Source organism: Diceros bicornis, chromosome 20 (assembly GCF_020826845.1).
Source record: "Diceros bicornis minor isolate mBicDic1 chromosome 20, mDicBic1.mat.cur, whole genome shotgun sequence".
Lineage (NCBI taxonomy): Eukaryota > Metazoa > Chordata > Mammalia > Perissodactyla > Rhinocerotidae > Diceros > Diceros bicornis.
In genome coordinates, this window is record NC_080759.1 from 5,519,996 (window position 1) to 5,545,424 (window position 25,429).

A 25,429-nucleotide genomic window follows, 5' to 3' on the forward strand; every position below is an offset into this window, starting at 1 on the left:
TCTGCATCCCTTTCCTCTTCTGGAAGGTCTCCCCTCCCCACCACGTGGCTGTCCACGGCGAGAGGGGAGGCCTCCTCCTCTCTGTTCCCCCATTCCGTCCCCGGGACTCTTATGACAGACAGACTTCCCCACGGACAGACGGACAAACCGAGGCCGGACAAGGACAAGAAGCAGCCACACACACACGATGGGAGCCCAGTGGGGACCAGCTCGGCGCACACCCTACTCTGAACTCTGAGCCTCGTTCCCGCCTTTTGAGCCTCAGTCTCCCTATCTGTAAGGAGAACACTCTCCTCTTTTTCTCCAAAAGAAGACTTTTCCTTCTTCTAAAAGAGTTAATATTTTGTTACTATTTGATATCTTATTCTCCTTTCAGCTGTTTCCAATGAGTTGAAACTTTGTTCCAATAATCGCCTACGTCTGAGCCAGCGCATGCGTGCAAATGAATGATGCTTCTGAGCCAGCGTGTGTGCAAGAGAAATGATGTTCTGAGTCAGCGTGTGTGTGTGAATGAACGATGTTCTGAGCCAGCGTGTGTGTGCAAGAGAATGATGCTTAAAAGTTGGAGCAGTTGTGCGAATGGTCGGCAGCTGTCAGGGGACAGGAGTCCTCTGAAGGCACCGTGAGTAAGGAAGTCAAACACAGGAGAAGGAGATCTCGTTCTCCGTTTTCGCCTCCGAGCATCGGGCGGCTCGAGCACAAAGGCTCTGAGTGACGAACGCTAGATCCAGACAAGGGTGACTCCACACCCGCCTCTGCCACTGACTGTGACACCCTGCATACGTCACTGCATTTCCTCGGGCCTAAGCCTCAAACATAAAGAGGCTAGACCAGACGCTCAATCTTTTTTAAAAGTTCCTTCTAAAATATTCCCTCTATAAACTATCCAAGCTCTCTGTAGCATATACAAAATAAAGGGAAATTCAAAGTAAAAATTGTTCAGATACCTACAAAAAAAGGAAAAAGCCTATTGGTTGATGCTAAAGATTGACTAGGAAGCTTATGAAGGTTTTCTTCAAGTGGCTTCAGATTCAGTTTTCCCAGCGGAGCTCTGAGCAGAGATGGAAGCGCTTTCTCTCTGCCCTGCCCAACATGGCCGCCACCGGGCACAGGCGCATGGCCCTGGCCACTCCAAAGGTGTCTAGAAGGATGGAAGGACTGAAATTTTGTTTTCTTTATTTTAATTAATTTAAATATAACTTCAACAAGCCACCTGCAGCTACCGCGTTGGGCAGCACAGCTCTGAAAGCTCAGTGTGCCCCGTGGCACAGAGATGGACAACCGAGGATTTGTTTTCCCACTGCCCTGGAAAGAAAACGACCCTGAGGGCTTCTCCACCTCTCAGCCGCGAGGCAAACACTTGTTTGCATCATTAACTTCGTTGTCAAGGAGGAGCCTACGTGACTATGTTTCATAACTGGGCGTTGCCCTGAGCTTTTGGACCTGGAGTAACACGGGGTGGTTCTGAGGGACCCGCTTCTGGAGACACTGCCAGAGCACAGAGACCGGGGCCCTCTCCTCGGCTGATGTCGCTGCTGCGCCATGCAGAGGGAACCTTGTCTTTGTCCAGCTGTGGGGCCCTGGGAGGCTAACTCTGCAGGCTCCGAGGTGCCTTTCTCAGAGCTGAGAGGCGGTGTGGCTTTGTGGCTGTGGACGTGGACTCAGAAGCCTGCTTGACAGGGTTCAAATCCTGGCTCAGCCACGTACTAGCTGTGTCACCTTGGGCAAGTCACGACCTCTCTGTGCCTTGCTTTCCTTATCTACGTGGGGAGATGAGGAGATGAATCCTCACCTTGCGAGATTGGTATAAGGAATAAGTGAATTAGCTGGGACCCATTAGAACGCCTGGCACATAGTAAGTGCTCAGTTAACTCTCACTACTCCTCTTGCTTAAAGACTAGACACAGCAGGGGCAGGCGGGTGAAGCTGACCCCTGCAAATGCAGAGTCGGAGCCCGTCTGTACTTAAAGTTTGGATATTTTATTCATTGTGGAGTTTTAAAAATTTCATTGAAGTATAACATATACAACAAAATTTACTCTTATAATGGTGCAATTTGGTGAATTTTTTTCATGGATTTTTTTTGCATTCATTTTGATTTTTTAAAATATTTTTTATCTTAATGACTGAGTTTTTTGGCATCCCCTTAAGTTTTACACTTGAGGCAACTTCGAGTGTACGTCGCTCGCCTCCCCCAGTCCTGGAGCTATGGTGTAGGGCTAACTTCCAGCTCCCATTTGTCAGGGTCTCACAGTAGCAGGAGGCCCTGGTGTGTGTGTGAACTGAGCCTAATATCTTAAAGAGATTCTTTGGGTCTATTAATAGGAGCATAGGTTCAACACCAAGGGAACACAGTTCTCAAAATTTTCTTCCTGCTCACTGTTCAATGGAGGAAATGTATTCTTTGGGAAGCAAACATTTTGAAAGAAGACCCACGACAAAATCACACCAAGCCACTCATTGGTGCCCAGTAGGTTCACCACAAACACTAGCCTTTACGATGCTTTACCGTTGGGTGACATCAGGCAAGTGACTTGGCCTCTCTGTGCCTTGACTCCCCCGTCAAATGGGACCAACAATCCTCTCCCGCAGAGAATGAAAGGAGACGATGAAGGGAAGGTGCTGGGCCAGCACTGGGCACACGGTCGGCTCAGAATACTGTTATTTACGCTCTTTACGTGACAGTCACCACCCTAAGTGCTGTACGAATGCTCCCCCTGCTCAGTGCCTTGTTTCTCACAGTTCTGTTTGGAGCCCAGGACCGGGGTGTCGGGGCAGCGAGGAGGGCGGCAGGGGCTGGTTCCAGCCTCGCAGACTCAAGGACAAGTGCCCCGCACCTGCCATGCCGGCCGGGCCACCTCCCGGGCAGGTCTAGGGACAGCCCACTTCCAGAGGAGTGGTGATGGAGGCGGGGCGGGCGGGGCAGTGCCTGAGTCCCTGTGCCCAGCTCTGCTGTCAGGAACAGGCCCAGGGCCACCAGGCGGCCGTTGTTCCCCCACCCCCCTGTGCTGATCCCCCCCCCCTCCAGTTTGAGAGTCCCAGGGACCAGCGGCTCTTACAGGGGGTGCAAGGAGCCCCCGTATTTCAGGGGAACCTCTCAGGGGCCTCCTGGCTCCCTCTCTTTCTTCAGCCAAAGCGGATCCCCTTGTATCAAGCTTGTGGAGTTTTCTTGCAAGATTTCGGATAAAGAAAGGGCTCTGTTGTCTACAAGAAAGTGTAGATGCTGCTTTCCTAGACCCACTTACCCCCACACCCTGCTCCCTCCAGCCCCTACTCCTCGCTCCACCCCAGGAGACAGAGCAGGAGACACACACACACACACACACACACACACATCCCCTACCTGAGGGCCCGTGGCTCAGAGAACTCCTCATAACTGTGCATGGAGTCACTGTAGGATTCCCGGGAACCCAGGGGTGGCGGGCGGACAGAATACTGGTGGACTGAGGCATTGGGCTGGGATGTCGTGTAATAGGGTGGCGGGATGCTGTTGCTTGTCTCGCTGCGGTAGTCACTGTCCCGATCATCCACTGCACTGTCAGGGTCATCGTCTGGAAGAGAGAGGAAGTCAGGGGAGAGAGTGAGGAGAGAAGGGAGAGAGCGAGAGCACACGATGGAGGCCAAGGCAGTCTCTCAGACTTAGGGGGTATTCACCAGCTGCTAACCTAAGAAGAGGAATCTTTACCAGAATGAATGAAGGATCTTGGGTCATGTTAATAGAGGTAAAGGCTTTAGAATAGGGGAGGTGAAAATCTTGCTTTGCCTCATGTGGGTCATACTGGACCTAGAGTCTGGGGTCCAGGGTAAGCCTACAATGTGAGGAGGACAGGGACAAATTGGAGGGTGTCCTTAATCTCAAATGTGAGAAAGGACTTTGCTAAATTTCAGGCTCTCTGAAAACAAGATGGGTTTTTCCATCAGGCAGTGAGCTTCCCATAACAGGAGTCATGCAAACACTCCGGGAAGTTGGAGGGAGATTAGGAGGACAACTTGGAGTATAAACGCCATTTGACCCTTAGAGATTTCTTATATATGATGATGGGGACCCCAGACCTGAACTCACACGTGCAGGAATGAAGAAGGGGCTGTGACAAGGGGCTATCTCCCTCAAAAAGGATTAGATTCTTAGGTTGGCAAGACTACCACACACCCAGAATCTATTGCTAAAATGGAACAGGGTGGGGTTGCCAAATTTCAAATGTTTAATAAGAATTAGAGGATATTTTAGTTTGGTTTGTTTTCCTTAGCAAATAGAAAACAAGTTTTCTTTCTTCATAAAAAGAAAACATCGTTGAGGGATGTTAGATGTGGTGGGAGAAGGGAGACTCGATTTGTCTAGGAAGCGACACTTGGGGTTGAAAACACAGCGCTGCAGAAACAAACCGACTAAACCTGGATTGGGCGGCCGTGGCAGCTCAGTGGTGGTCTTAACTTACTGGCGATCTCAAACATCAAGGGGGTGGCTTGTACCTTGTAGTGCCTTGGAGCATTTTTGCTCATTTCTCAGATGTTTGCATATTCTTTTTGCTTTATTGTTTTAACTTTCTCCTTTTTCAGCTAATAGAGTCTGTTTCTTTATATTCCAAAAATAGGTCCAAATTTTTTTAATGTAGCAAACTGTTAAAAAATTAATTTCATATTTCACGTGGAAAGCTATTTGATTCATTTCCTAAGTAATTTGCCTTTGGGAGAGCGTTCAGTTCATTTTCAGCCAGCAGCACCGGCCTCCCCCAGGTGGTTCTGGTTCCAGGCTTCCCACTGGACTCGGGCCACTGTGACCCACAGCTTTTCATCCTGTCCCGGCCCTACATCACCACCGCCTGACGCGCTGCGTCACGGGCGATGTGGATTTCCTCGAGTCGGAGCCTCAAGATCGGGCGGGACTGTGATGCTGGGAAGGCCTGACGTGGGGGCTCTTCTCCCACGAAAGCCGGGACACTTTGTCAATGTCACCAAATTGCCCCTGTGACCAACTTGCTTTCTACCCAGTAATCTGGGTCTGTAGTCTTCAGCCAAATCGACATTCTTTCTACCAAGTTGCCCTCAACTGGGCTCCGATGTTTCCAACCAAATGGCGCAAGGCTGTGTGCGCATTCCCCAAATTCACTCTTTTCTGACACGTTGTCAGTTTGGGGGCAAACTGCTTTCTATTGGATCTTTTTGCTTTTGTCCAGACTCTGCTTTTTACCAAATAGGTTTTGACCGAATTGCTGCTTCCAGTAAGTCGTTTGCGGCCACGTTTGCGGTGGCGGAACGGCCTGCTCCGGGCCGGCTCGCCTTTGCTCTTCTCAACTCAATTATCAGCTTTTGCCAAACTGGTTTCAACCAAAAGTGTCTTTGTTTTGACCGTATTGTTTGTTTGTGGCAAACCAGTTGTTACCAAGTCTTCTTGTCTGCCAAATGCCCATCCAGGCTCAACTGGCTTCTGTCTGACTTGTTTCTGACAAATGGTTTGGGATCAAAGTATGTGTCAGCAGTGTCCTGGGTGCTGGAGGGGCCGGTGCAGCTGCTCCATGGGACGTGGGGTGGGGTGGAGGACCCCCAGCTTGCGGAGGAGAGGGGAGGAGGCCGGCTCCTGCTCAGACTAGGCGACTGGGTTTCTCCGCAGGGGCAAGATGTGGGGGAAAGGGAGCTATTCCTTAGATAGAAAAATGGGCATCCAATTTGGGGGGTGGCTTGTGTTCTTCCCTGGGGGCAAATTGGAGGAAGGGGTGTGTGTGTGGCGGGGGGCCTTGGGAGCTGAGGTCTCGGGAGTGACATCTGCCTGGGGTCCCTCCCCAGCTGCTCTGAGACCCTCTCCCCTCCCTACCCGTCACCGCTGCGTGACACTGGGGCCCGTTTCCAGGGGAGGAGGAAGGTGGGAAGACAGAAGAGAAGGGAGCCACAGGAGGAGACAGGTTACACATGGGGAGTAGGGGGGGCTCCCAGCGCCATCTAAGTGCCCGCTCCTTTCAGGGGAATCCCCCACCCCAGTGGCAGTGCCCACTCCCCACCAGACAGGGCAGGACCCCAGAGCAGACATCAGTAGCCAGGGCAGGAGGGCACGAGAGGGGTCTTGCCAGTCCTCTGGCGCCAGTGTGCCAGCCGCAGGCTCCCTGCTCCCCTGCATGGTGGGGCGGGGCCTCAGGATCCCCGAGGCACCCACCTCCCCGCGGCCTCCCAGAACACCAAGCAGGTACTTACTCTGCTGCTCACCCCAGCCAAAATAATTCCAGTTGCCTACAAAGAGAAAGGGCAGAGATAATAAAAGGGAGCAGGCGGTGGGGACACTGGAAGGGGGGCTCCCCCATCCTCCTCATTCTCCCCATCTCCTCCTCCCACTCCAGAAGCATCCTCCTCGAGCATCACTGTTGCCTTCACTCACCACCTTGGGAGGAAGGTGGGATATCCCTGTGTTTTTGCACAAGGCCACAGCTCAGCCAGGAAGTAACAAAGGGGGCATTTAGGCCAGGATTTTACAACTCTGAAATTTGGGGTCAGCGTTATCCACGCCTTCCCTCCCCCATCTCGTGGATAAGAAAAGAACAACCAAACTGGACATCCTAAATTTTGAAATCCCTGTTGGGTGGGTTTTTATCATTCTGCTCATTTTACAGGTGAAGAAACAGGGCTCAGAGAGGTGGAGTGAGCAACCTAAAGTCACACAGCGTCTGAGCCTCAGGGCCAGGGAGAGAACCACATCTTCGCCCCTCATTCCCAGCACCTGGCATCTTGGGCCAGAATCCTGAGCCCTCTGACCCGTGGCCGCCTTCTCCTTGAAAAGGGGATGAGGCAGTGCCCCCAGAGGACGCAGAGGTAAATGCTGGATATGGATCTCCATTCCCGAACCAAACCCAGCCCTCCTTCAGCCCACCTGCTCCGGTGCCCCTTCTCTTCTGCTCCTGCCCCCACCACAACCTCCAATGACCCCATTCACTGCGGAGGGGGCGGCAGTTCCAGTCGGGGACTTTCTCGATATCACACCCCAAGTTCGTGCAGGAACTGGGTCCCCACCTGCAGTCCCCCAGCCCCGCCCCCACCAGGCTCCATCGTCACCATCCTGGGCATGTGGGGGGACAACGGGCACAGGGGAGACTGTGAGAGGGCAGGAAAGGAGGGCAGGGAAGCAGAGGCAGAAGCAGAAGGAGGGCGGCGGGTGGGTGGGGGCAGTGTCATGAGGGGTTCTGCCCTGAGACTGTGGTATGTTGCTTCCTCCCCACTCTGGAGGGCTCGGAGGGTGCTTTCGGGAGGGACAGCTCCTTGGCCCAAGAAGACCTGGTCTGGGTGCATCTGAGTGTCCAGAGGGCCAGGGAGAATAAACGTTCTGAAAACTCCAGCCCTGAGGGAGGGCGGTAGGTGGAGGACCGTGGGCATCATCATCATGAACAGACGTAGTGCAAGGGCAAGAGAAACCAGCTGGGAGCCCCTCAGACCTGGGTTCAAGCCCAGGCTCTGCCTCCCGCCCGGCATGTGGCCTGGGCCAGTCGCTTCTCCTCCTGGGCCTCAGTCTCTTCCTCTACGAGAATGGATGACTTTTTGAGCCTTCGTCCGCCGCACATGAGCCTACTGTGTGTGTGTTGGCAGGACTGCCTGGCAGTGTCTGTCTGCACATGTGGCTGTGGGCTGCTTGGGGGTCTGTGTTGGCCCCATGAAAGTTACAGGCCCTCAGACAGGATCTGATAAATGGAACTGAAGAGTCTGCAAAGTGTTTTCCAAGCCTCCAGACGTCCTGGGTCCCCTCAGAGTAAGGGGGCTGTAAGATGCCCCGTTTCGAAGACAGGGACGCTGGCATGCCTGAGGCCGCACAGCAAGGCAGGACTCAACCCCAAGGCCCAGATGTCTCTCCTCTCCACTACACTGTGAGCAGGCACTGTGCCGCTGAGGACCCGTACTTCTGGAGGGCAGCGAACCGCAGACAGGAAGGTTGTGGGGAGGGGACGAGGGGTCAGCCGATGCCCAGGGAGGGATGGAGAGGTACTTACAACACTGGTTGCTGGGGACGGGGAGAGGCCTGTCCTGCTCATCTTGGAACGAATACTGAGAAGGAGGGAAGGAGAGAGGGTTCCTCTCAGGGGAGGCCAGATGCCAGGGCACCAGGACGGTCCTCTGTCCTGTTCATCCTGACTCCCCCTGCCTCCCAGTCCTCTGCCTCTGGAAGAGAAGGACGCAGGAATCCACAGAGAGAGAGAGAAAGAGGGAGAGACACACACAGATGGCGAGAAGCAGAGACAGAAAAAAGAAAAAGAGACGCAGATGAGGGACAGAAACAGAGAGGGAAGAGAGAACTGAGGGCAGGCAGCTGAAGAGAGAAGAGAGAGGAGGTTGGACAGAAGTTACCACCACGTGTGCTGCCCCACCCCACCTTCCACTAAGAGTGTCCTGGTCTCGCCTTCCAGAGACTGTCTGCAGAGCCACACGGGGTCCTTGCACTGTGACGATGCAGACCCCGGCAGAAGGGGTGGCATGGGGGAACAGAGGTAAGGGGCCAGGGCTGGTGGAGGAGGGGAGCTTTTAGGAAAGCTGCAAGTGTGACTTGAGGAGTTGAGGTGTGTAGGGCGGAGAGGGGCGTCAGAACTGCTGTAGGGCCCCTGCATCCCCTTGAGGGTATCTGGCAAATGCAGAACTTAAGGTGACTGAAATCACTATGTCGGCGGCGGCCTGTATGCTCCTTGGTGACATCACAGCTTTGACACTGGACCACACGGGTCGCTGATTTAGTCGGGTTACAAAGAGATAGAGACACAGACACAGGGAGAGACAAGCAGAGAGAGAGAACAGAGGACGTGGGGAGACAAAGAGAGCCAGACACGGGAAGAGGAGAGCCCCACCCCAACGCCCACCTCGTCCTGGCCCCGCAGGGCGTTCAGCTGCTCCAGCTTCTTGGCCCAGTAGCGCGCCTCCTCCTCAGGGATGTCTGCAAGCAGAGCCCCGGCTGTGGGCCTGGAAGCCCCTCCCTGCCCCTCAGCCTCCATCAGTGCACCCCGCAGGCCTGCGGGCCGGTCTCGGGTGGGCGGGGGGAGAGGAAGAGAGGACAGGCAACACCCCGAGTCTCCCCCTCCACAGCAGCCTTGGGAGCAGTGGAGGATGGGCGAGGACACGCACCCCAGCATTCCACGTGCAGGGAAGCTGCGAGTTCTTGGAAGGGTGATGTGGACAGGAGCGAGCTGCTTCCAGGAAAGGAGGGGAGGCCTCTCTGTGCCTCTGCCTCTGTTTATCTCTACATCTCTATGTCTCTCTCTGCTCCTCTGTCTCTGTCTCTCCTCCCGTTCCCCGCTCACCCCTGCAGCCTAAGCCCTCACCAAGGACCAGCCAGGGCAGCTCAGACCTGAGCCCTGTGGGTCAAGAAGCATCTGCTGCCCGTTGGTGGCCTGCAGGAGCTGGGCGTGCTCTGCACGTGGCAGGCACGTGTCTCTGCTGACTCGCTGCCACCCAGGAAAGTCCTCTGCGGAGAGGACACCTCATCCTTGGCATGAAGGGTCGTCTGGACCACTCAGGCCTGGCAGTTCTCCTGGGACTTGGAGAGCGTCCCCCCCTTACCCAACGGTAGTTCGAAGCGGGTGTCAAGGAGGATGCGGTGGAAGGTGGGGTCCTTGGTGCCGCAGATCTCACTGTCCGCCATGACCACCTGTGAGTCCAGTGTCAGCCACTCTCCAGGGCCCTCCTGGGGGGCAGGGGCAGGTCCCGCTTGAGGGGGCTGGATCAGACATCTGCTGCACGCCAGCCAGCAGGCCCCCTGCTCCCACGCGAGGTGTCTCCCCTCCCCACCTCACCCCGACCCCGAGAGCAAGGGTCACAGCGCCACTTTACAGAAGAGGAAACTGAGACTCAGAGGGAAGGCCCCAGTCCAGGGCAACATGGGGAACCCAGAGGAAAGGACCCAGAGAGTGGGTCCTGCGGGGTCAGGCAGGGGCGGTCACAGCCTTACACAGCCACTTCTCATCTCTGATGAGGGGTTAGGTGGCCCCAGCTTCAGATCGAAGCCCTGATTTTCCCACCATCCAGGGAGGAAACCCCCCCAAGTGAAAGAACCAGTCCCCCTTGATTCAGGGACATGAGCCCTTGAGTAGGTGGGGTTCACGCTGAACCTCAGTTTCTTCTTCTCTCAAAAGAGAATGATGACCTGCAGAATCTGCTTTCTGCAGTCCCAGAGAGAGACTGGCAGGGGTGAGAGTGGTAGTCCAGGGTCCGCTCCACGGGTCACTGCTGCCCCAGGTGACCAAGCCTCCCTCCCACTTGGAGGGGTCACTGAGAAAATTGTGGGTCGTCCTCAACGCTTCCTTTTGGATTCACTTGCTTGGACTATGGCCCCCATTTCCTCCCTCTCCATTCATCCATTCACTCTGGCGCCTCCTCTCTGTCTGGTCCGTGCGGGACTGTGTCAGGACCCCAGGAGGCCTCTGAGGAACGTCAGTCACAGGAGACAAAGCCTAACGCAGATGCCCCCAGCCCTGAGACCAGGGCGAGGCCAGAGGGAGGGAAAGGGGCTGAGGAATCCAGAGGGAAGTTAGGGAGGGCTTCCTGGAGGGGAGGGCATGGGAACCGGGCTAAGATGGTGATGGAAGGGACACTCAAAGCCCAGAGAACAGCATATGCGAAGGGTCAGAGGCCATCTTCGGGCCTGTAAGGCATGTGGGTTGGGGTGTGGGTGTGGGGGGAGATACGGCTGGCAACATGGGCGGGTGCCAAGGGAGATGAGTGGGGAGGGCAGGAAAGGGTCCCCGGGTAGGAAGACCCTGCTGGGCTCAGCATAGCGAGGCAGAGTGGAGGCCAGAGAGGAGGCAGAGGTTCCCTTCTTGGGTCTTCAGGGCGGGTGGAGCCTGCTCTCTGCAAAAAGTGCTAATTGCCCACAATGACCCTTCTCCTCTCTTTTATAGGAATACGTTTTTAGCTGGGCCCAGGGCTATGCAGCTGAAGACTACATTTCCCAGACTCCCTTGTGGCTAGGTGGGGCCAATTGACTAAGTTCTGGCCAATGGGATATGAATGAAGTACCATGAGCAGCTTCCAGGATGGGCCCTTAACGAGGAGGGCAACTTCCTCCCTTGCCACCTTTCCCTCCCCTAATGGGAATGCAGATATAATGGTGATCCCCCAGCAGCCATCCTGGGCCATGAGGTAGAAGCCACAAGGGGAGAAAGGCAGAGCAACAAGATGGAAGGAGTTTAGACCCTGGTGACTTTGGAGCCGCCACCACAGCCGCAGATATCCACCCAAACATTCCCAGGGTATGGAGATAAATATCCATCTTGTTTACGCCACTGGCCTCTGGGCCCCTCCCAGGGACTCCTCCCCAGCCTTCAGTCCACCACTCACTTCATTGGACTGGCGGATGGTCCGCAAGGGGATCCACACGGTGCCCACCATGGTGTCCCAGATGAGACCCTTGTTCCACACCTCCACCGTCAGTCCCAAATCCAGGCGGTTAATCTCGCTGTGGAGGGGGAGGGGCAGGAGGGGCAAGAGTGAGGGGTGAGACACAGACAGCCGGTTCCCTCACATTAGGATACACGGACAACTGGAGTTCAAACCCAGGCCCGTGAATCCTAGACTGGAGGGTAACACAGTGGCTCTTGTTTCACAGAGGGGAAACTGAGGCCAGAGGACTAAGTGGCATGCTCAGGGTATCACAGCAGAACCAGGGTTCCAGGCTGGTAGGGAAGGAGTGGGGACAGATCTCACATATCTCCTGCCCCCCAACTCGCCTGGCCTTCCTCAAGCCCTCAGACCCTGAGAACGCTGGCTAAGCAAGGAAGAGGTTCACACACCCTCCATGGCTCCCCAGTACCCCAGCATAAGGGCACTCAGGGCCTCCATCCCTCCCCATGTCATCTCTATCCGGTCAAATGGGGATCCTCCTGAGCATGAGATGATCTCCCCTCTAAGCACCGGCCCTGAAGGCCCCACCCTGCAAATTTGCAGATTTGGGGGAAAACCTTAGTGAACGTCCACTCACTGAAGTTACCAAAGATTTATCTTAAGGAATGTTATCCCTGAATGTATCTGTTGACTGACCTGGTCATCCAGTAACTGGCTTTTGGAGAGTTGGGGACCACCCTGTACCTCCCCCCTCAATCTTCCCTAGAATTGCAGGGCCAGCTCCTCCCTTCTTCTCCAGAAGCCCCTCTGCTCCAGGACCCCAGCTCTCGGTTCTCTCGTGGCCTCCACTACCGACTGTCCCCAGCCGGGCTCTGCGCAGGGCCAAATCCCAGCTCTGCCAGATACAGGCTGTGGGACACTGACCAGGCGGCTTTGCCTCTCTGGCCCTGTTTCTTTATCTGTAAAATGAGGATTACAATAGCACCCTTCCTCCTGGGGTCGTGGGCAAAAAGACGTAATCACAACCTCAGAAGAGGGCACGGAGCAAGCTTTGGACCATCATCAGAGTAGATGGGACGTCATATGAGGCCCCGGGGGCTCCAGGTTGAAGGGAGGGTCCAGGTCATGAATTCATTCAGTTATTATGCCAATATTTATTGCGCACCTACTGTGGGCCAGGCCATGTGCTTGGCATGGAGGTCACAGTGGGGACAGAGACCAACTGGGCCCTACCCTCCTGGAGCTCACACTCTGGGGGTAGGGCCAGAAATGTGTCAAAAAATGACACAAATGACTAAAATGACAATTGGTGGCAAGGTCTGAAATTACTCTTCAATTGCAGCTTGGGGTGGCCGTCAGGGAGAGCTTCCCTGAGGAGGTGACACAGCTGAGACCTGAAGATCAAAAAAGAGCCAGTTGGGGGGGGGGGAAGGAAGGAGAGAGAGGAGCAAGTGCAAAGGCCCCGGGGCAGGAACAAGCTGGACTTATTGGAGGAATGGTGCAGAGGTGGGCGTGGCTGGGGCAGGTGAACTGGGAGAGATGGAGGGAGACACTGTTAGGAGGTGCCAGGGGCGGGGTCTGGGAGGGGTGGCTGGGGGGAGGCGTGTGGGTTTTATTCTAAGGTTGACAAGCCACGAGCCGTGGGCAAGTTTGGAGAGTGACAGGATGTGATTTGCAGTTTTAAAAATATGCCCCTGGCTGCCTGAAGGAGCACAGATTGCGGGAGGCAGATGTCAGCAGGAGGCCAGGGTGGAGGCTGGCAGGCAGCGGGGACTTGGCTGGGGGCCTCGAGATAAAGGGAAGAGCTTTGGAGGCAAAGCTGACGGCTGGACGCTGGGCCGAGGGGGAGGGAGGGGAGTCTCAGACGACAGCTGGCTGTGCGGCTCCGCCCCACGGACCAGCGAGGGGCCAGACTGAGCCGGGGTGGGCTGTGCGGCTGGGGCTGGCCCGGGGACTCACAACATGAAGTCCTGCTCCCAGCTGGGCTGGCTTCCCCGCACGGCGACGGTCGTGCTCTTGACATTCTGCACCTTCAGGCTCACGTACGTGTGGAATTTCTCTGCGGTGGTGAGAACAGAGGTCAGGGCAAGGGTTGCGCACCCCCCAGACACCGTCCCAAGCTCCAGACCCACTGTGATCCCCCAGGGGCTGCGTGTGCTTGGCGCCGCCCCAGGTCCAACATACTGCTCCGCTTCTGTGCCTGCCCCCAAGGCCAGCCCCCAGTGCCCCTGCCAGCGTCTGAGCACCAGGGAGGGGCCTCGGTGCAGGGACTCGGTGCATGGAACTTGGCGATGCCTAATCCTGCTGCTTAAAAATGACCACGTTCAATAGCCTTAGTTTTCAGCTGGGAAGACTGAGGCCCCAGAGAAGGGAACAAAATTGAGTATAAGAAACTCCCCTCACCTCTCTGAGCCTCAGTTTTCCCACATGTAGCCTGATCAAAAAGTCCCCACCTTGTTTCTTAGGGTCCTGGGAAGGGCCACTGGCTCAGGGTGAGCCCCACCCCCTGGGGTCTCCGAGGGGGCCAAGGGAGACTGCTGGACCCCAGGCCAAGTCTGATACGCCCCGCGATGGTCAGCAGACGTAGAGACACTTCACTGGCTCAGCCCCCCTCCCCGGTCTCTCCAAGAGATGGTCAGACAGACAGACAGACAGACAACATAGGACAGGGCAGGAATAGACACCACTTACCTTGGGCGCCATCAAACTTGGCTTTTTTGACTGTGGAGAGAGACAGAGACAGGGAAGGGAGACAGGGGGTGGGGAGAGAGAGGCAGGAGGAGAGAGACACAGAAAGAAAGAGACAGAGATAAGAGCAAGGCAAAGATAGAGAGCAAAAGAGACAGAGAGACCAAATGGAAAAAAAAACCAAGATAAAGACAGAGGTGAAATCAGAGACAGAGAAAAGAGACCAGGAGAGGAGGAACAACAAGGAGAGGAAGGAGGCAGGGATGAGAGGGGGAGAGAGAAGAGTCAGACGGGTGCGCACAGGCAGATCTAGGGGCGGAAGGGGATTTGGACCCTGGGAGCAGTCCCTGCCCCTCCGCCTCCCCATCAGACTCCCCACTCCCTAAGCTCCCCCCACCACCCTGAGCTGTGCCTTTACCCACAATTGAACAAGATTCAAAAGAAGGAGCTGTGCAGGTGGCAGGAGAGGCCTCCCACAGGAAGCCCTCCAGGATTGCACAGAGGGAGGAGGGGAGTTGGGGAAGAGGAGAGGGGAGCAGAGAAGAGAAGGACAAGCTCCAACGGCCCCACTCCCCTGTCAAGCTAGAGAGACTTCTCCTCTAATTGTCCAGCTCATTCTGTCATACCAAATGCTCCCAGGGTTTGGGGTCCAGTGCTCAAAGGCGACTGGCGAGGTGGAACAGAACAGCCCAGAGAGCTGGCTCCATCGTGCACGTAGAGACATCCCAGAACTGGCTGGGAGGTGGTTAGAGCTTGTCTAGCCCAACGCGCCTGTGAAAAGCGTAACCCGAGTAGATTTCAGGGCCCCTGCGGTCCAGTTTCTCAGGTTTCACATAACCCCACAGCCCCGGGTGATTCAAAGAAATTCTCCTCTGGCTTTTCTCCCAGGATATTAAACTTTCACTGTCAACATCTCTGGCACCCTGCAGCTGCACCCAACGTCTCTCTCCACCATTCCCTCTCAACCCCCAACCAAAGCGTGCTCCCAACAGAACCCTCTTCTCCAGCTCTCCGAATTTCTTTCCCTTTTCCCTTTTCAAATGAATATTTTCATTTGCATAGGCAATACATGCACATTTTATAAAATCCAAAGCAGGCAAAGATGATACAATAATAAGGCTCATTCCACGCCAGCGCCCACCCTCCCTCGCGGCCACACGACCAGCCCCTGTGGACCTGGGGAGACAGCCCGGGCCTCGGCAGTCACGCGCACAGGCACGGGATTCCATTTCCTGCACAAAGGACAGCCTCCTGTGCCCTCTGAGAAGCTTTGTTTCTCAGTATGTCTTGAAGAGTGTGTGCAAGTGAGTTGAAAGATAAATTCCTAGAAACAGAACTGTGTTTCTGTTCTTTTTTCTCTTTTGAGAGTCAAGTTTGGTCTTTTTCTGGGCAAATGCTTCGGCCTCCCATCTCCAGCTGGCATCTCGGCCTCCATCACTTGACTTTCTGTCTCGAAAAAGCACCTGAATGGAGCCCACGATGAGAGAATTCCCATCACATCGGGGAAGCGGCGGGGGGCGGACTCTAAACACTTGTCAGTAAATACTGTTTGTTCCCAGCACAGACAGGCAGTGTGCATGTGCACGTGTGGGAGTGAGTGGGGTTGATGCCCAGAAGCACTGAGTGAGCTCCCCAAAGTTTCAGAGCAGGAGAGGGAACAAGCACCTTACGATGCCAACACCAACCTCCCCCGAAAAGACCCGTAAATGCAAATGGACTGGGCATCACGCCCTTCACACTTGGGTCTGGATTCGGGAAGTGGGACGCAGATGGAGCCCTGGCTGGGCACTGGAGAGGTGGGCACGGGTTCAGCGTGCGGTCAGGTGGAGCTGAGTTCCACTTATGGTGCTGTGTGACTGCGGGCAAGTGAACCTCCCTCTCTGGGCTTCCATCTCTGCCTTATTCCATCTCTGTCTCTATCTCTCCCTGTTTTTCTAGGTCTGGCCTTCTCTCTCTCTCTCTCTCTCTCTCTCTCTCTCTGTCTCTCTGTCTCTCTCTCTCCCCTCTGTTTCTTTCCCCCACACCCAAAATCTGTCACCATGTCCTGTCTTCCTCACTTTCCCACTCAAGGTACATGACTACTTGTGCAAAGGCCCCTCTCTGGACATATGCTCAGCCTCTGTCCCACTGACCCTTTCTCATACCCTCAGCCCCACCCAGCACACAGGGAGCTCACCCCCCAGCCCCTCACCCCTGGAGCACTTAGGACTGTGCCCAGCAGGAGGGAGAGACACAGACAGAGGCTGAAAGGCACACACACAGAGGGACCAACATGGGGAGAGAAGTGAAAAGGAGGGAGGAAGAAGTAGGGGGATAGGGGATAACAAGACATGAGAGTCAGAGACACAGAGAGACAGAAGAGAGAGAAACACAGATTTCCAGGCAGGGGAGACACTGCGGACACGAGAGGCAGAAGTAGGAGAGAAAAGTTGAAGGGGGACCCTGAGGGCGGTAGGTGCCAGGCCCTGGGGGGATCCGAGGAGTGGGCCCCACCCTGCAGCTCCTGCTCTGCGTTCCCTTTTTACAGACCAGAGACAGGGCTGAGAGGGACAGCCAGTCCACCAAGGACTGTCCTCCATCCTCTCCTCTGGAGGGAGGGTCTCCCTGTCTCCCTCCTTCCAGTTGTTTCTCTCCACTCTGTCATTGTCTTTCTGTCTCTCCTTCCCTTCTCCCTCTATCTCTGTCTCTCTGGTCCCCACTCCCTCCGTCTACCCCCTTTCCTCCTCCCTAAGCCTCCGTGAGCCAGAGGGTAATGGGCTTGTTGGGGTCCACCGGCAGTGGGGGTTGCTGGAGGGCCCTAGCTCTAACAGCTGAGGCCAGGCTCAGGTCCTCAGGACACTTCAGGGAGTCCAGGGTAAGGAGACCAAGGTATGTTCATCATCGAGGACTCACAGGGAGGAGGGGGAGACACAGGGTGAGAGAGGGGGTCCAGAGAGGTGTGGGGAATCAGGGAAGGGGGCTCAGAGTGGGGAGGAGATCTCAGGGGGGTAGGGAGCTCACCGTGGGGTATGGGGGATGGGGGATGGGGGAGGAGGGGCGGGACTAAGAGAAGGGAGCTCTGAGGGCGGAGTAGGCTCAGGGTGGGGGAGCGGACGCAACAAGGGAGAGGGCACAGAGGGGCAGGTGGTCTCAGGGGAGGGGTCCAGGGAGGAGAGAGCTTGGAGGAAGGAGGGGGCTCAGGGAGGGGCCCATGGGGCTCAGAGAAAGGACCTAGTCTCTCTTCCTCTCTCTTCCCCGTCAGTAAGCAGAACCCTGTCACTGTCGCCTTCACCACCTTCGTCATCACATCCCCGCCCTGCCACCTTCCCCCGCTCACGGCGGGTTGCAGTATCGGGGTCACCGGGGCGGAAGCGCCACCCCTCCCGGCGAGCTCCTGGTCACACGCAGGAAGCTATTTATAACGAGACTCTTTATAACGTGGGCGCGGAGGGCGTGGCCGATGCGACGGCGGGGAGTGCGGCTGGGGGAGGCACCCACCGCCGGCTCTCTGACGGGCGCCAGGAGACGCCACGTCACGCCCGGTCAGCAGCCTGCGCGGCCTCCGCCGTTCCCGGGCCCCCGTCAGCGCTGCGTGATTAACATGGTTGCACAGGCAGATGCAGATGCTGGCAAGGGCAGAACCGGTGGAGGCGGGAGCAGGGACTCAGGCTCCGCCACGCTCTGGGTCTCAGTTTCTGCATCCGGGAAATGGGGCGAGGTAGGGCTCATCGGTTTCACTTCCCTCTCCTCCCCTTCCGCCTCCCCTCTTCTTCCTTTCTCTTTCTCCCTCTCCCCTTTCATCTTCTCATTATTGGCATCTTCGTTATTACACTATCATTACTACGATTATTATTACCCTTAACATGACTAGTGTCACTATCGTTTTTATTATTTGGTTGGTTTCTCAGTGCGCCCCTAGCCTGGCCTGCCCTGGACTCTAACTGAGGTGGGCTCCAATCCGGGAGCACCTGGCCGGTGGCCTGCCAGGCCGGGGTGGGGGTGGGGGAGTAGAGGATCCCGCCATCAAGGGAAGCAGTCCGAAAGCCCCCTGCAGGACACGCTCACTGAGTGTCAGAAGACACTACAAGGGGGAGGGGGGGAAGCATAGAGAATTCAGACACAGATTCTAGGACGCTTGGTAGTTTCCTATGTGATGTCGATGGCGGGCATGCCTTTGTGATAAAGACATTGGCCCCGGGCTTTGCGTCTGAGGGAGATGCATCTCACGGTCCATGGGCAAAATGAGCCACAGCCCACATGAAGCCTCTGTGTGAGAAACAAACACGCCAAGCTCCTCGACAGGGGTGTCTGTCTCTGTTGTCTACCAAGCACCACTTAGAACTAGGCTTGGCACATAGTAGGTGCTCACAAATAGCGTTCACTGACGGAATGGCGTCATGTCCTCCTGCAGCAGCCCTGCCCTGAGACCCAGACCCCGAGGCGCAGGCGCTGTCCGCGGTCCTGTAATCGCCTTCCCTGCGCTGTCCGCGGTGCTGAACTCTCCGTCCCTGCCCGTGTTCCTCCAGTGAACTTGGCACCTCTTTTGTGCGCCCCCCCTCCGCCCCCTGTGTACTACTGAGCCCTCCTCAGGCTTGAGAACACAGTGAGCTCCCAGGAAATGTTCTACACCCACGGATCTCCTTCCAGAAAGCTTTTAGTCCCCATTAATAAAAACATCATCATTGATTTTTCCTGTCTTTGGCTCACACTTATTGAACTTTTCCACAGAGCAGGCATCGTGCCAACGGCTCTGCGTGCCTCATCTCACTGGACAGTTCCAGCAAACCTAGGCAGTAGGTGCTATGCATGTGCCCATTCTAGAGATGGACACACTGAGGAATGAAGAGGGTATGGGACTTGCCAGGAAGTGGTGGATTTAGGGATTCAAATCCGGACCTGCTGGACTGAGGATGTCGTGGTTGCAACCTCACAGAGGAAGTCCACTGTATGTGGGAGGAAAGTGGGGTTCATGTTATGGAAGCAGCTAAGATTGCTGCCCTGAAGATGAATCAGAGCCAACCCTGCAGGGCATCCTATGAGGATGGTGAGACCAAAGACCCAGATGCACACCCCACTGACTGAGTGGTATCAGAAGCGGGGCAGTCAGGACAGAGGGATTTGTGAAGGGGGAGAGGAGCAGGGGAACAGCCATGATGAGTGGGGAGATCATGACATGTTTGTTTACTGAGTGGATGAAGTAAGGTGATCCCAGGACAGATTCTCAGCCCCCGGAAGGGACTTGGGTGTCTCCCAGGTCCTGGGGGTGAGAGGACGCTCCACTTTCACTCCCCACTCCCAGTAGGTTGTGAAGCCAGGCAGATACACCTCTGGCTCTGTGGCACCAGGCAAGTTGTTGAATCTCTCTGAGCCTCAGTTTTTTTCACCTGTAAAATGGGTTGCTGTGAGAATTAAAGAGAGCAATGAGCCTAAAAGCCCTCAACACTGTGCCTGTAGAATGAAGGATAAGTGGGGGTTGTTGTTGATATTATTATTAGTTGTGGGGCAAACTCACTCTCACATGCAATCACTAATTTGCATGCAATATCCATTTATCAAATATTTCTGGGGCCTTTAAAACATTGAGTGACCTGGCAAAATGCTGTGAGGCACATAGAAATGTCTAGAACTGAATCTCCACCACCACGATTTTTCACACATTTCCCTCCACCTAGACAACCATCTCCTTTCTGCTTAGCTCCCCCTCATCTTCTGAGACCCAGGCAAATGGTGGTGGTGGTGCGGAACAGGGAAGGCTCTGTACGGCCCCTCCCTGGCTCCCCAGCCCTTCCTTGCCCCTCCCACTCTGACCCACCAGCATAAGCCCAGGAGTGGTCAGGCTTCCCAGAGTCAGGTACAGTGCCTGGCACATAGTAGGTGCTCAACTAATGCTTACTGAGTAAATATACAAATGAACTCATGAAGGAACCAGGTGGTGCTTGGCATTTGCAGCCTCAGAACTCTGCCAAGACCTAGCGAGTGGATGGGGGCCGGTCAGCAATGGAACTCCACCGAGATAAAGAAACAAGTGGGGGAAGAGAGAAGGCCTGTACATGGTGGGCTTCCATGTGTTGTTGCAGGGCACGCACGCAAGAGCCTGCTTTTGTGTGCACTCACATGTGTATTTGCTCCTCTTACCAGGGCAGGCATGTGTGTGGACATGGGGGTGTGCCTGTGTGGAGGGACATGTGCTCATGAGCACCATCTGAGAGCAGGCAAGGCTCTGCACACGTGCGCGGGGGAGTGGGGTGTGACTGTGTGTGGGACACGCTGGCATGGTATGTGTGGGCTTGCGGGTGATGTGTTAGGCAGAAACACACTTTGGGGTATGTATATGTGTGTGCTATGCAGTTGTATGGCATGTGTATTTGTTTACTTGCATACATGTACATGCTCATGTGAGACTATGTACATTAGCATGTGTCTGTGTGCATCACCATTTGCCTGCTCCAAGGGGCTGCTCCAAATGTCCAGGCAAGTGTTGTTGTGTGTACACACACGTGCCTCAGCAGGGGTTTCTGTGCACATGCGTGTTTCTGCATTTGGAGCCCTAACAGGTATACATGGGTACATGCCTGCAAGTTAGGGCATGAGCAGATCTTTTTTTTTTTTTTTTTTTTTTTTTTGGTGAGGAGATCAGCCCTGTGCTAACATCTGCCAATCCTCCTCTTTTTTTTTTTTCCTGAGGAAGACTGGCCCTGGGCTAACATCCGTGCCCATCTTCCTCCACTTTATATGGGACGCCGCCACAGCATGGCTTGACAAGCAGTGCATCGGTGCGTGCCCGGGATCCAAACCGGTGAACCCCAGGCCGCCGCGGAGGGCGCACACTTAACCGCTTGCGCCACCGGGCCGGCCCCTGCATGAGCAGATCTTTATGTGACGTGGATATCGTGAACACATCAAACACATGTGTTACATCCTTGTGTGTGCACGTGCAGACACACACGCTTGCATTGCAGAAGCCACATCTGTGGTGGCAGACTGCGTCCTGTATACGTGTATGTGTGTGTTCCCACAGGCATGTGTAGTCACAGGCACGTGGTCTTCATGGAGCCTTGGTGGATCCTAAGCATTTCTGTCTGCACAGGGCGAGTCTGGGTATGAATGTGCCAGCCCACGTGTGTGCAGGGACAGGCAAAGTGGGTGGGCCCCTGCTTCGGGGGCCAGGTATTTCCTCAACCCCAAGGATGAGCTCAGATCCATGGAAAGCCCCCTCCAGCCTAGCTCCACTGCTGCCCCTCCCCTCTCCCCTCCCATTCTCCCCCTCTGGGCATCACCCCCACCCCTCCCAGTGCTTCCCCCTCAGCCTCTGCCAGCATTGTACTGCTCCCCTCACACCTCAGGGCTTTACTCCCCACCTCAGCTCCAGCCTCTCCCTCTCAGGAACCCCCTCCACTCTGCTGGGGACTCCTTCCCTGCAAGTTCCACAGAGGCATCCAATACAATTCTTCCCTCAGGCCTCTGTTTCTGGAAGCCTTGCCCTTCTTACCACCCCCCTTCACAACACCCCCGAAGCCCAGCCTCCTGTTTGCGTCAGAGTTAAGGGTGAGATTCCCCCTCCTCACTGAGCAAACCTTCCAGGGGGTGGAGGAATCAGCCAGGAACAACCACACTGGCCCCCTCTTCCATGCTACCCCCCAAGCGCTGGGCAACTTAGAGGAGAAAGAGAGGCCAATAGGGGGCTTGGACGTTCCCCTCCCCTCCCCTTAGGCCTAGTCTAACCCTCCACCTCCCTCCTCCCCTAACTCCATAGGCCAGGGGCTGGAAGAATTGACATTTGATCTTTCCGGCCCTTCTCCCACCACCAGCCCCGCCCGTCGGGAATGAGCTCAGGGAAAGGAGGCCCCTATCCCTTTAAGAACACCCGCGTCCACGCCGGCCCAGCGCGGCGCGATCTGCACCCGGAAAGCTGCGGCGGCGAGGAGCGGGCGGGCGGGGCTGGGTTTGTGAATGGAGAGGCGGAGGGGGAGGGGAAGGAGGGGGAGGGGCGGCGGGGGCGGTGCCCGGCTCCGGGGCGTGCCCACCCTGGTCCAGGCGGAGCCCGGGGTTCAGCTTTGTCGCTCACACACACACAGCACACTCCCGCTGCCTGAGGTCTCCCGAAGCTTGAAATCTCAGGCTTGGCGGGCACACCTCTTCCCCTCCCACCCCCCCACTCCCAGCCTTCTTGAAGGGAGTAGGAGTGAGAGGGGCGGACCTTAGTCCTTAAAACCCAAGGTTGAGATCGCTACAAGCCTTAACTATCTGTTCGCCACCACCCTGCCGCCCAAGGTCTCCCAGAGCCTGCGTTTCGGCAGGAGGGCCCGGGACGCCTGGGTCCTGGTGGGCTGGCTTCTCCCCCAGCCCAGCCTCAGAGGTGGGGGTGATGCCCACCCCCATGGTCATGCCCCTCCAGAGTCTCTCTCCCTCCCCCCACCCCAACGCAGAGCGTGGGCCTGGGCGTGGGCCTCGGTGCAGATGGCGTTCTGGCCCCAAAATAGCTCCACCCCACCTCTCCCCCCTCCCTTCGGCGCAAAGTGGGTGAGGTGAGGATGGGCCGGGAGGGGTGCAGGGGGCACTGCGCCGCCAAGCGGTCGGCTCCCTGCGGAGAAGGCCGGATACGCGGTGCGGCGTGCTAGAGGGGGCGGGGAGGGTAGGCCTCGGGCGGGTCCCCCAGCCCCCACTCGGGAAGTCAAAGAGCTAACCGGAAAATCGCCCCCAGACCGCCAATCACCGCCCTCTCAGGACGTAGGGAGGGGTCTCCTCAGCCCCTTGCCAGTCCTCTCCACACCCAGGGCTGGGGGATTCCTAGAGCTCGCGTTTGCCCAGATGGCCAAGCCCCCTTACCCAAATCGTATACGCTTGCGGCTTGGAGACCCCTCCCCCGGCACTCCTCTTTGAATTCCAAGCCCCGTCCGCGTCCATGAGGACCCACAGCACAGGACTCCTTCCGAGTACCTTGCAGGATTCATTCGAACTACCCAGCCCAGCCCAGCCCCTTCCTCAGAGACCTGCTAATAACCTGGTCTACACAAATGCCCCAGTCTAGACGGTTTCCAGATCGAGCCCCAGATCCCTTCTGGCGTCCACACGGGCCTCCGCGTTTAGCCATGCCCACACGACCCCCGGCAGCAGCCACCAGGACCCCCTGAGAGCCCAGCTGCGTCTACACGGATCACCCCCTCAGGCGCCCTGACTCGTCTACCAGGGCTACCGCCTCAAATGTCCAGCCGAGTGTACTCGGGTCACCCCCTCAGGAGCCCAGCCGCATCCACACGGACCGCGAGCCCAATTCGGATTCCCTCGGTACCCCGCCCCGCAGCCTTGCCTCCTACCTCCAACGCAAAGCAGAGACATGTTTCCGGAGTCGCCGGCGGGCCGGCTCTGTCAGGTCGGGCTCAGCGGGCGCTGGGCTGGGTCATGGCCGGGGCTGCAGCCCGCGCTCGGCTCACGCCGGGGCCCGGCCTCCGCCGCCGGCCATCTTGGTTCAGCACCGGGGCGCGGACAGCTCCTGACGTGGCGCTGCTGTGGGGCCGGCGGGCGGAGCCCAGGGACGCCTGATGGGGCGGGGGCGCCGCAGGCTGGGGGGGCGCTCCCCGCCCGGAGGGACGGAAAGCAGCCTCCACGCACGTTCCCTTCTGGTTCTGCGTGTTCTCGTCTCTCCTCGAGTCGCTCTGCGGGCCCTCCGGCTCTCGAGTCCTTTGCTGCCTCTCTGCTCTCCCTGATATCTCTATTCCTCTGTCTCTATGTCTGCGTCTGTCTCTTTGCCTCTGTTCCTCTGTCTCTTTCTCTCCCTGGGTCTCTCTGTTCCTCTGACTCTTTGTCTCCCGGTCTCTCAGTCATGTGTCTCCCTCTGAGCCTCTCTCTGTCCAGTCTCTCTGTGTCTCTGCCACGTCCTTTCTAGGTCTCTGTGTCTCTGTTTCACTCTCTCCAAGCCATTCAGCCTGTGAATCTTTGCACACACTCAGACTGGGTCCCATCCTTCGCTCCCTTATGTAACTGGCAAAGTCCTATTCATCCATCAATGCCCAGTTTGAACATTCCCTGCTCCAGGAAGCCTTCCCTGACTCTCTCACACTGAGCCTTTACTCTACCTTCTGGATTCCCCCAGGCCCCAGCCCTTCCTCTGGTCTGGCCCCGACTCCCCCCGACACAGCTCTGCTCCGAGCCTTCTCCACGTATCCAGCTGGGCAGTGCCATGTGGGACAGCGCCCTGCAAACCTGTGGACGGTGTATCTCCAGTGCCTAGAGCAGCGCCAGAGGCTGAGCCCTGCAGAGCTGCCGCCCCCAGCACACAGGAAGGAGGTGCATAAACACGGAATGTACAGGGAGTAGTTGCAAGTGAGGCCTGTGTTCAAAACCCAGTTCTGCTTCTAGTCACCAGCATGACCTTGGACAAGTCATGTGACCACTGTGCCTCAGTTTCCCTCTCTGTAGAATGAGGACGATAACAGGACTTGCCTTACAGAGTTACAGGAGAGATTATGTAAGTTGACACCTGAAATTGCTTGGAATAGTAATGAATAATGTTAACCATTGTTGTAACTCTCACTGATTTTGTGTTTCTTGCTTATCGACTAGCTATAGGTAAGGACTAAGGAGCAGCAATGACAGGCTTGAATAAAGAACATCACCGTTGCAGCAGAAACCCGTGGGCCTCTCCCCTATCTCTTTGTCCCTCCCCTCAGAAAGAAGAGCTACCCCAGATTGTGTTTTTTAATCCCTTAATTTTCCTTAGAGTTTTACCCCATATTATTTATCAGCAAACAATACATGGTTTGGTTTTTTGTGTTTTTGAACTTTATGTGAGTAAAATAAAATGTTCACATTCTTTACTGACCTGTTTTGTTTGCTCAACATGATTCTGCTGATATTCATCTGAGTTTCTGTGGGCAGCTGTAATATATGCATTTTTCACTGCTGTATAGTATTCCTCTGAATGAGTACACCAGTGATTATTTATCTGTTCTCCAGTTGGTGGACCTTAAGATTGTTTACACTTTGAGTTTATCACAAATGAAGCTTTTATGACCATTCTCAGAAGTGCAGGCTGGTGCACACAGGTAAGGATGGCTGGATCATAGGGCAGCCACCTGCTCAGCCACACAAGATAACACCAAATTGTTTTTCGGGGCCATCCCGGTGGCACAGTGGTTAAGTTCAGAGTGCTCCACTTCAGCGACCGGGGGTTTGCAGGTTCGGATCCTGGGCTTGGACCTACACTGCTCATTGAGCCAGTCCTCCTCCATATATGTGTAAATATACACATATATGTATAGTTTCCGTGTGGTTCCAGCAGTTCACAGTGTCCAGCACCACATAAGAGCTCCTTTGTTCCACAGCCTTGCCAACACTTTGAATTGTCCAGGTTTTTGATTTGTGCCAAAGTGGAGGGGTGAAACAGTGCCACATTTTGGTTTTGATTTGCTCTCTGATTGTTCATGAGGTGGAACTTTTTATGTGATTATTGATTTCTTCATAGGGTGAA

The 25,429-nt window shown here is 55.8% G+C and overlaps 1 protein-coding gene across 1 annotated transcript in view; it reads right to left on the bottom strand.

Annotated features, from left to right (window-relative positions):
• UNC13A (unc-13 homolog A) overlaps positions 1–18,196 on the bottom strand; it is a 56,231-nt gene extending 38,035 nt beyond the window's left edge. The window contains exons 1-11 of the mRNA XM_058563438.1: positions 18,190–18,196; positions 18,028–18,043; positions 17,461–17,588; positions 13,987–14,016; positions 13,255–13,354; positions 11,293–11,410; positions 9,517–9,640; positions 8,820–8,893; positions 7,962–8,016; positions 6,184–6,219; positions 3,344–3,551 (exon numbers count right to left, since the gene is read on the bottom strand). Of these exons, the coding sequence (XP_058419421.1) occupies positions 3,344–3,551; positions 6,184–6,219; positions 7,962–8,016; positions 8,820–8,893; positions 9,517–9,640; positions 11,293–11,410; positions 13,255–13,354; positions 13,987–14,016; positions 17,461–17,588; positions 18,028–18,043; positions 18,190–18,196 (896 nt within the window). The remainder of the gene's footprint in view (positions 1–3,343; positions 3,552–6,183; positions 6,220–7,961; positions 8,017–8,819; positions 8,894–9,516; positions 9,641–11,292; positions 11,411–13,254; positions 13,355–13,986; positions 14,017–17,460; positions 17,589–18,027; positions 18,044–18,189) is intronic.
• Positions 18,197–25,429: the final 7,233 nt, after the last annotated feature.